The sequence below is a fragment of the Pteropus vampyrus genome, unplaced genomic scaffold (genome assembly GCF_000151845.1).
Source record: "Pteropus vampyrus isolate Shadow unplaced genomic scaffold, Pvam_2.0 Scaffold9, whole genome shotgun sequence".
In the NCBI taxonomy this organism is placed as follows: Eukaryota; Metazoa; Chordata; class Mammalia; order Chiroptera; family Pteropodidae; genus Pteropus; species Pteropus vampyrus.
The window spans coordinates 2,167,412-2,178,236 of NW_011888790.1; the positions used below are offsets into that span (position 1 = coordinate 2,167,412).

At 38.7% G+C, this 10,825-nt stretch overlaps 1 protein-coding gene across 2 annotated transcripts in view; it reads left to right on the forward strand.

Annotated features, from left to right (window-relative positions):
• Positions 1-10,206, forward strand: part of HMGA2 (high mobility group AT-hook 2) — a 135,452-nt gene extending 125,246 nt beyond the window's left edge. For both annotated transcript variants that reach the window (XM_011373755.2, XM_023520614.1), the window contains one exon: positions 7,198-10,206. In XM_011373755.2, coding sequence (XP_011372057.1) covers positions 7,198-7,245 — 48 coding nt within the window. In that variant the 3' untranslated portion in view covers positions 7,246-10,206. The remainder of the gene's footprint in view (positions 1-7,197) is intronic.
• Positions 10,207-10,825: the final 619 nt, after the last annotated feature.

Genomic DNA, 10,825 nt, shown 5'->3' on the forward strand with positions numbered 1-10,825 from the left:
CTAGAAACAAAGCTATCTACTTCAAAATAGAGTTTTTACCTGCAAGTAACATCTCCTGTGGGTGGTGTGTACCAAGACGAAGAAATCTCAGCAAGCCTTGATTATCATGAGATCTGCCCCACCACCTTCCACCTCCCCCGCCCCACCCCCGCTTCAAAAAAAAAAAAAAAAAGTTGAATGTTTTTACAGAGACTTCAAGGGCAGTTTTAAGGATGTTTATATTTCAGACAACCTAAACATTGTTTGGAGCAAAATGAGAGATTTCATTTTGGAACAAGCAAGTTGATGAATTGCAGTCAGCATCTTGCTCTCAAAAAAAGGCATTTTTACTGGGGGCTTTTAGTCTAGATATAAAAAGGAGGAAGAAGGAAGGAGAAAGAGGGGAGAGCATTCTCATTTTAACACTCATCTTTTACATGGCACCTTGGCCAATGCAGTAAATAGTTCATAATAAATTAGACTTGCAAAGAGTCACTCTTCTACTCACTCAGGGAGCATAGTGATTTATACTACCTAGGTCATAGAGAGTACTGATTTATTTATTTTCCTACTTATGCTCTTTCAAGCTGGTAAAACATTTTGTGGGCCAGTAAATGTTTGGTGCCAACTGGTAAAACATAAAGAATTATATCAAAGTCCACCCTGAGTGGCACTGTTTTGTTGCATAGGAAATACTTTTTGATTTAACCCCTGACCTCTGACAAAAGTCAGGGGAAAAGGAGAGAGCAAAGTAGAAACCAAAGTTTAACCCTTACAGACAATAAAGTAGCTCAAGGATATGACAGCACAAGGGTATGACAGAGGAAGCATATCAAGATGATTATTAACTGTAAACATGTGAAGTAATTAGCTCAGCTAACAGTTGTAATAGAGGAATATTGGCATGATGAATCCAGCTGTTTCTTGGCAGGGAATGTGTTGTAGAGATGACAAACAGAAGTGAAAGAACATCACTCAATTTGGGGCAATATATAAAACTCCAAAAGGAAAAATTTAGTGTTTCTGGACTTGACAAATTTGCTATAGGAGCTTTTTAAAAGTATGACTGTTTTTAACAGTGTGGTGAAATCTGTGGATTAGGCTAAAAATAAAATGGCAGTGTCTGCCTGCTTTTTCTCTGTGTTCTGATGTGAGTTGGATAAAAAAAACAATTATTTATTAAATATGTGAACTTTCTTATTATTATCTAAACTTGCTGACCTAAATTAACATGAATAATAGTACCTGGCTTTAAAACCTAGTCTTTCTAAGAAAATTTTTAATGTCTGAATACAAACAGGTTGCTGTGTCCAAGATACTTTGTTTATATTCAGAGTGTTTGCTAGACACGCAGATGTTCATTGGATAATTATTTGTTGACTTACTATTATTATTGATATTTTCATAATCTTATTCAAAAGTCCTATCGTGATAATGAAAAATGATTGATGCAAGAATGATTAAAGTCCAGAAATGTCTATTCCTTGGCAATATATATAAGTTATGCAAAGTTTTATACACATAGAAAACGAAGAGAAAAAGGTTTCTCCTATCTACTTATCAATAAACACATCTGGAATATTACCATTAAGCAGCCTTCAACCTAACCATTTTTAAAACTACTTTGCACAAAAGTAAGAACATTCCTCTACAATTTTTGAAATGTTGCAGTAAATCTCCTTCTTCCGAGTGCTCCCTTTATGCAAAAATCCTTTTGCTATATCTTTAGCCATTTTTTAAACGTGAGGCTCTTGAGTAAGAATTAGAACTGGCATGGAAAATTGATCAAGATCATGATCCTCAGAAATCATGACTTATGGGATCCGGAAATTTGCGGTTAGTTTAGACATAAAATGATTTCCCTATCTAAAAAAAAATGTGATTCCCTTCTGGAGATCTTTTTAAATATCCCTACATCCCAGGAAAGAAATTTGTCGTATTCTAAAGATGCATGTTACCTCTGTTTGCCATATTTTCCGTAATGGAACCCTGATCAAGGGCACAAAGGAGACAAACAGAAGAGCATTTAAGAAACCTAAGATGTCCTATTTTGTTTTCTTTTGGAGGCATTGTTTAATAATAGTTTTGTTTTTCTTTCCCAATGATTTATCATTGAATCACAGGTAAAGAAATAAACAGAATTAATAACTATAGTTAATAATCACAGTTCCACAGTACTATGTTACAGAATTTTTACTCTTTTTTCACAGTTTTCTCATTTGGTTGTCACTTCTTTTCCTCACACTCTCCTGGGCAGCTAGATGGGTATTATCATTATAGCTGTCACGGAGTGGGAAAAAGACACAAAATAGACAAGTCCTTAAAGCCAGGGTTAGCGCCTGTGGTCAGTGACATCTAGGATCAACCTTCTTTACTTTAAACATCCCCCCAATGAGACCTTGAAACTGATTTTGTTAAGTCGATAGTAACACATGCAAGGTGGTCCTGATGCTTTTATATTTTTATATACATAAAGCTGAAATTAAAAAAAAAAAAGAGAGAGAGAGATCGGTACAAATGCCATAAACATCCCAACTTCTTAAGTCTCCTTTTGAAAAACATATATCCCTTCTAGCATTTCCACCAGAATCTCTTGCACTTGCCAGATTATATGGTTTATATATGTTCCATTTAACGTGTTTTTCAAAAATCTGATATAAAGTTTTCCTAGTTGGAGGAAATAATCACTTTCCATTAAGTTAAATAGTCCCAATCCATTTTCAGTTAAAATATCTGACGGAGAAATAGAAAAACTCAGCTTTGCGGTCTTGGGTGGGGGTCGCTTCGCTGCAGATGGAACTGCAGATGGTTTCTGGTCATTGCTGCTGAGGAGGAAAGCCCATTATTTCTGATCTGACAAGACTGGCTCGAGAGAGTCATGAATGTGAAACACTCTTAAATGTGTCATTTCAAATCCTTAAAGAATTAAACATATTACGATGACAAGAAGAGGACGTCATAAAGTCGTAACTACTCTTTCTAGATTACTAGGTATTCGTAAATTTATTGGCAAGATAACTTAAATTGCAAATGTATTTTTAGCCGGCAAAATTTTATAATAGAAGAGTTGTAGAATTTTTTGCAATCGTGGGGCGGGGGGGGAATGAGAATTTAATAAAGCCAGCATGGACTTCTGTGATTTTGTCCTCCTCGGGACACACACAGAGGGGGCACTGTGGTGACGGCTCCTCCAGTTTGCAGGGAGAATACTCCCATTTCTCGGTTCTATTTAGAATTCACTGGCCTCCTTTTCACTGCAGACCTGCTGTTTAGTCTGCATCTGAAATTTAAACCCAGAGCTTCAGCTTTTGCATTTAATACTGAACTTACCTCCAGCACACACACACACCCTTACCCATGTCCGTATGCCAAGATCTATGATTAAACTCTTAAGACGTGTTAAAATTCCATCAAGTATTAGCGTGTAGGGCTGGATACTGAGCTGTCTTCTTCCTCCTTTTGAATCAGTTAGTGGAAGTATATCCAAAGGTATATGTCGCATACATTCTATTGAACCAGATTACAAGAAGGGAGATATGTGCAAACCATATTTCTAGGTCGCAGTGGGGTTTTTCCGAGCTTAACCAAAGTAATGAAAGAGTTACATTTATTAAAGTCCTTCATTCACAAAAGAAAACTAAGGCAAAATGAGTGCAATTTTCCAATAGTCATAATAAAAACATAGTTCTCCAGCTCTGCCCACTTTCCTTTCCCTCTCATCGGTTTTCTGCCAAAAAAATTCACACGTTTCGCCCCCAGTATGGTGCAGCCTCAGTTGTCTTTGTAAAATAACTGCATGAATGGCTGGGAGCTGTTCAGTGTTTAGAAGCCTTAGTGGCTGGTGCTCATAAAAATGTCACCATGCACTTCCACTTGGAAAAGTCCTTTTATCCTGCATTCCAGAAGCCCCGTTCCAAGAGCAAGCCTTCTTGACCAGACGGCTGCTGTTTGGCCTTCCCACCTCGCCGACTAGCCCCTAATGAAAAGTGTATGATTCCTGGCTACAGTATTTCCATCTCCTTGTTGCCTCAAAGCTGCTCTTGGGGCGCCACACAAGCTCAAAGCTCTTTTGGCCTTATGTAGCAAGCACAAAGCAATTGAAATAAATATCTCAAGGTGTGAGCTCTTGTCTACAATCGGTGACAGTGTCCTCTAAGTTACTGAAGAGGATTGAATCTAGAGGTCCCTAGCAACCACTCTACTACAGAAATAAGATTCCATGGGGATGTCAGAGCCAGCTGCTTATTCCCTACAGCACCGGTTTCTGTCCACTCTTTGTACCATAGAAGAGCTCTCTGTGAGATCTGGCCGGCCCAAGATACTTAGAGCAGCTAAGAGTGGGTTCCTAACTTCATCCTCTTCCTGACAGGGAGGATTTTTCTTCTCTTAATTACCTCGACACTTCTGTCACAGCAGCCATAAATGTAGTAAAAGGCCAAGTCCCTGGAAAGGTGAGAACAGAGGTTTGCAGAGGTGAGAAGTGCCACGTATCCCACCAATGTCATCCGTTTGGCAGCCATGCTATCCTTCGGAGGGAGGTCAGTCAGTGCTGTGCAAAGAAGAGAGAGCTCTCTACAACTAGACATTAGAGAAAGAAATCATCCTTCTGTGCATACGAGAGCCACGTTAACTCCAAAAAAGTTTAACAGAGTGAAGCTCCCGCCCTTACCTTGACATCCTAGTTATGTACCTACTACTAACTGACAGCAACTAGTAGAAGAATTTCAAAGTCAATGGAAAAATACTTTAATAAAACAACTATTTGTGTTGTGTTAAGAACTGTTGAGTAAAGGAAACAATATGAGGGACCATCATTTTCAGCTGAGTTGTATCTAACGGGTTCGAATAAACCACTTACATATCAAATCAAGCATAGTTTCTGGGAATGTTTTGAAAAACTGATCACATTCCACCTACTACAGGTCTCTGTAAGGTCATGGCCTTGAAAATTTTATTTCCTTCTGGATTTGGAAGTACTTTGGTTTCTAGATAGTATAGAAAAATTGGGCAGTTAGAAGTAGAATAATTACAGCTAGATCTAGAAGGGTTTCCAGCTTCACTGAGTTTTATTCATTTATTAACCATTAGAAGAAGGAATAAACTATACCTGCTAGATTGTATGCTGTGGCCTGTTTCAGAGTAGTAACCAAAGTCCACACCTCATGTCGTAATGAGAAATGAGTCACTTGGGGGCAGACTGAAGAGTGTATCTGCCGAATGGCTTAGTGACTTTCTGGAAAGTAAATATTAAGTGAAAAGACGAGGTCATAGGACAGCTGAACCTTGGCTTGTCTCTCTTTCGTCTATCCATGGCTTTGATCGTGCTACATCCTCCTTTGTGTCCTGGACTCCATAGAGAACCTCAAGGTCATGGCCTGTTGCCTATCAAGAGGTATAAACCTACTGCTTAAATATGTGAAGTTTGGGGGCTGGGAGTAGAGGGGAGGTAGTTTCATACGTTCCACATTTCCCACATAACCCAAAGCAGACTAAACAAAACCGGTGTGAAATCTCATGACTTGATGCTGCCGTGGTTATATTTTTTAAGCTGTAATCCATTCATTTGTATGTGTGTTTATTCCCAAAATTTACAGCTCTCTCAGACTTTGAGGAAAGCGAATGTTTGAAACCTTTTGTAAAGAGTTTGCAATAAGCAGTGGCCTGTGATTAGGGCTCAGGGTAGAGTGCGTGAGTGTGAGGGTGTGTGTGTCTGTGTGCGTGTGCGCGCACACGTGTGTGCGCACGCGAGCGCATTCACATTAGGGTGTAAGTGCCTGTTCATGTGGGCTTTTTTTCCCTCCCATTTGCTGCTTTTATGCAAAAGCGTCACACATGGTAGCATTTAGGAGCTCCTTCACAGCTGAAGTGTTTCAAACACTAATGAATGGAAGTTTGGTCATATAATGCAGACAAGCTTTAAGGCATGCGTTACTGAATGGTGTACTGTAGTGACCTGGGAAAGGAAGAGAGGTATAAATTGTGTCAGTTAGCCACCCAGACAAAATGAAGCCATGTGGAAAATCAAATCTATTAAAGAATGAAGACTGTTATAAGCTGTTTTAAGCTGACCATTCTTAAAGGGGCTCAGTTGGCTGCCGGAGTAAATGTTTACCTCTTTTCCCAGATCTTTTTCACATGCCGTCTTATGAGACAGTGTGCAGCATTTGATAAAAATCATCCTCTCACTAACGACGCTTTTATCAGAAATGTTTATTGTCTCCGCTTTACCACCCATGTCCTGAAAGGTACTGCACATTTGTAAAATAAGCAAAGGGAAAGAGAGCCGTGTGGCTCAAGCCAGCTTACAGAAACTCCAACAAATTCCAGAACCACAAGAAATCAGAAAAAAGGAAAAGAGAAGGAGGAATTAGATTTATATGAGGAGGAGGCCCTGCAAAAACATATATATTAGATTTTCTCCGCTTGGCCTGCGTTAAATGTCTGGTCAATGTGGATTGAGCGGTTATGCCAAATCTTGGTCATTGTCTTAAAATGTGCTTTAATAAATATGAGAAGGAGGAAATCAATTTGGAGAAGTTAGAGATGAGCTCTAGCTCTTGCAGCCCTTTCTCAGGCCCGCTTCTGACCTCATGCTGCCTCTGCATGGTGGCAGTGGCATCGTGGTCACACACGTGTCCTGGCTCAGCCCAAATCCTGGCCCTGCTCGCCTTATAACTTGGGGTATATTGCTTGCTGTGCCTTGATGTTCTCATCTGTAAAGTGGGAATAAGAGCATATAGTCCCTAAAAGAATCTAGCAAGTACCAAAAAATATCAGCTATCATTGCCAACACCTGGAGGACGCATTTATTTATGACTTAAGAAAGGATCTCCCTTAACTTTGTTTTTCTTACTTGCACTCCGGTTTTTAAAACGGATGACTGGCATGCTGTCAGAAAAAATTTACCCATTTCTTTTTTACTCTAATTGGTGAGTAAGCTTACATTGGCCCGACATTCTCTGGACTGCAAACAATTGAATTTGCTGACCAGCCGCCATGATGTCAAGCTTTAAGTCAACAGTGGCTAATGACTGCTCTGGGAAAAAACAACACCTTGATTCCTCAATTACAGTTTAAGAAGCCCTGGGAATCAGAGGCTTGCCAATCATCCGCATCCTCTTTTGAAGCAAGCATAATGTGCTGTGGAAACAGGTCACCTCTGAACTGTTTGTGAGAACAGCACACAAGTATGATGGTTGTGCCCTTTGTATGTTCCAGGAGGAGACTGAAGAGACATCCTCACAAGAGTCTGCGGAAGAGGATTAGGGGGCGCCAACATTTGATTTCTACCTCAGCAGCAGTTGGATCTTTGGAAGGGAGAAGACACTGCAGTGACCACTTACTTACTCTCTATTGCCATGGTCTTTCCACTTTCGTCTGGGGGGGGGGGTGGGGGCGGGGTGGGGTGGGGGGAGACATCACATAACCTTAAAAAGGACTATATTAATCACCTTCTTTGTAATCCCTTCACAGTCCCAGGTTTAGTGAAAAACTGCTGTAAACACAGGGGACACAGTTTAACAATGCAACTTTTAATTACTGTTTCTTTTTTTCTTAACCTACTAATAGTCTGTTGATCTGATAAGCAAGAGTAGGTGGGTGAGGAAAACTCTGAATCAGGTTTAGTCAATCACTGCACTGCACACAAACAAGAAACGTGTCACACTTGTGACCTTGGGCATTCACTTTGGAAAGGCGCAGTGTATGACACTGTGTACGCCTCCAGCACCACCCGCCTGCTCCACGTAGTGAAGCTTCTGTTTAGAACACCAAAGATAGGACTAGATACTACTTCTCTCTTTTTCGTATAATCTCGTAGACACTTACTTGATGATTTTTTTAACTTTTATTTCTAAACGAGACGAAATGCTGATGTATCCTTTCATTCAGCTAACAGACCAGAAAAGGTTATATTCATTTTTCAAAAAGGGAAGTAAGCAAACAAGTATTGCCAACTCCTATATTTATGGATACCACACATATCAGTAGGAGTAATAAATTTACTCGTCCACTCGTTTTCAGGAAAACACTCATCTAGGTAGAATCTACTTCCTACAGAGCCAAATTGCCATTTAGCAATAAATCACACTTGTCAGCCTCAGAGCATTTAAGGAACCTAGACAAGTAAAATTTAATGAAAAGGTACAAGAATAATGCATGATGAACTCACCTGAATTATGAGATAGGAGGAGCGAAATCTAAATTTCTTTTGCTATAGTTATGCTACGATTTTTTTTTTTTTAAAAAAAAGCAGTCTCTCTTTTCTCTCTCTCCCTCCCTCTCTTCCTCCCGCCTTCACTATATATCAGTTTCCGTGAAAGACCTAAATACCACTTACCTCAAATTAAGTTTATGTGTTACTTCAGGTAATACATTTTGACATAGGATGGTTGACCGAGGTGTTTTACTTAGACTTCAGTTTACCATCTCTTCATTCAAACTGCACTTTTAGCCAGAGATGCAATATATTCCCACTACTCAATACTACCTCTGAATGTTACAATTAACTTACAGTCTAGTACTTATTACATGCTGCTATACACAAGCAATGCAAGAAGAAACCTAATGGGTAGGTGATGCTAATCATCTGCAGTTCTTTTTGTACACTTAATTCCAGTTAAAGAAGCAGTCTCCTCACTGTGTGTTTCAGCATGGCTATGTATTTTTCTATGTTTTTTTTTTTTTAATTAAAATTTTACAAATACTTGTTTCAGCTTCTCTGCTAGATTTCTACATTAACTTGAATATTTTTTTTTTTTTAACCAAGTCGCTCCTAGGTTCTTAAGGATCATTTTCCTCAATCGCACTACACATCACACAAAATTTGATTGTAATGTTTAAATGTTACCCTCCAAGTTTGTACCTCAAATGAATCGTTTAAGGAAATGGACTAATTGACTTGCAAAGACCTACCTCCAGACTTCAAAAGGAATGAACTTGTTACTTGCAGCATTCATTTTTGTCAATGTTTGAAATAGTTCAAACCGCAGCTACCCCTAGTCAAAACTATTTTTGTAAAAGACGTTTGCAAGAAAGGAACACATTTTTACATACTTTTTGCAAATAAATAAATGAATAAAATAAAGCCAACCTTCAAAGAAACTTGAAGCTTTGTAGGTGAGATGCAACAAGCTCAGCTTTTGCATGATGCAATCAGAAATATATGTTTTTAAGATTAGTTGAATATGAGAAAATGCTTGACAAAGATTTTCATGTATTTTACACAAATGTGATTTTTGTAATATGTCTCAACCAGATTTATTTTAAGCGCTTCTTATGTAGAGTTTTTATTCCTTTCTCTCCTAGTGAGTGTGCTGACTTTTTAACATGGTATTATCAACTGGGCCAGGAGGTAGTTTCTCATAAGGGCTTGTGTCAGTGTGGCTTTTAATTCTGAAGCCAAATGAAACTCAAAACCATCTCTCTTCCAGCCACTTCAGGGAGGTAGCTTCAAAGGCCGCATACCTCTCTGAGACTGGCAGATCGCTCACTGTTGTGAATCACCAAAGGAGCTATGGAGAGAATTAAAACTCAACATTCGTTTTAACTGTGCATGAAATAAGCAAATAAACAGTGGCTCATAAAAGTAAAAGTCCCATTTCATACCTTTGGTTGGGCCTTTTTGAAACCTCATTGGCCAGCCTGTACAACTGACACAGTTGCTCGTGTTGGCCAGACTCGGAGCACCGAGCCATTTCCATCTCTGATGAAGTTTCTCTTTTATTTCCTCTACGTTGTACAATCAAAACACACTACTACCTCTTAAGCCCCAGTATACCTCATTTTTCATACTGAAAAAAAAAAAAAAGCACGTGGCCAATGGAACAGTAAGAACATCATAAAATTTTTATATATATAGTTTATTTTTGTGGGAGATAAATTTTATAGGACTGTTCTTTGCTGTTGTTGGTCACGGCTAAGTAAGACTGGACATTTAACTTTTCTACCATTTCTGCATGTTTGCAGGAGAAAAGTATCAAGACGTTTAACTGCAGTTGCCTTTCTCCCTGTTCCTTTGAGTGTCTTCTGACTTTATTCTTTGTTCTTCATGTAGAGTTGCTGTCTATGATTGTACTTTGAATCGCTTGCTTGTGGAAAATATTTCTCTAGTGGATTATCACTGTCTGTTCTGCACAATAAACATAACAGCCTCTGTGATCCCCATGTGTTTTGATTCCTACTCTTTGTCATAACTCCGTTAAATAAAGTTTGGTCAAAACAGGTCAAGGAGAGAGATATTCACAAGTCATTTTGTTGCACCCCCTGCATATTGTGTGCCCAGGCCTCCACACACACTGGCATAAAGTTTCAAAGTGTCACGCTTCTTAAAACAACTGCCCTAAATTCACCTTTTGTGGTCCGACATTTAATTCTACAAAGACTATCTGAGAAGGAATGTAAAGGAAGAATAGTTTGTAGTTCAAAACGAGAGAATTTCTACTTACCGCTGACATCGACAAAGTTTATAACTGATAATAGTTAACTTTCAAGTAACATTTGCAGAGCAATCCAAAAGTTTGGTAAAAAGAATAAGGAATGAAAGGCACAAAGTTTCTACGAAATATGAGTCTTTTATAAACACCATAAGAGTCAGAATTACTACACCAAGTTCGAGATTATCTTTACACCTCAATTGCTGATTATTAATAAATCCAGGATTTAAAAGCTAAAATCTTCTGGTTCGTGCTGCCACCATTGTCACTAAAACACGTCTAAATTTAGCTTCTTAGAAAGGACTTGCCTATTAAAACATCTTTTGTCAAGAAATTTATTGTCCAGTTTATTACTTCACTCCTTCATTTATTTTCACAGCAAATATTTTGTGAGTGCCTACTTTGTGCTAAGC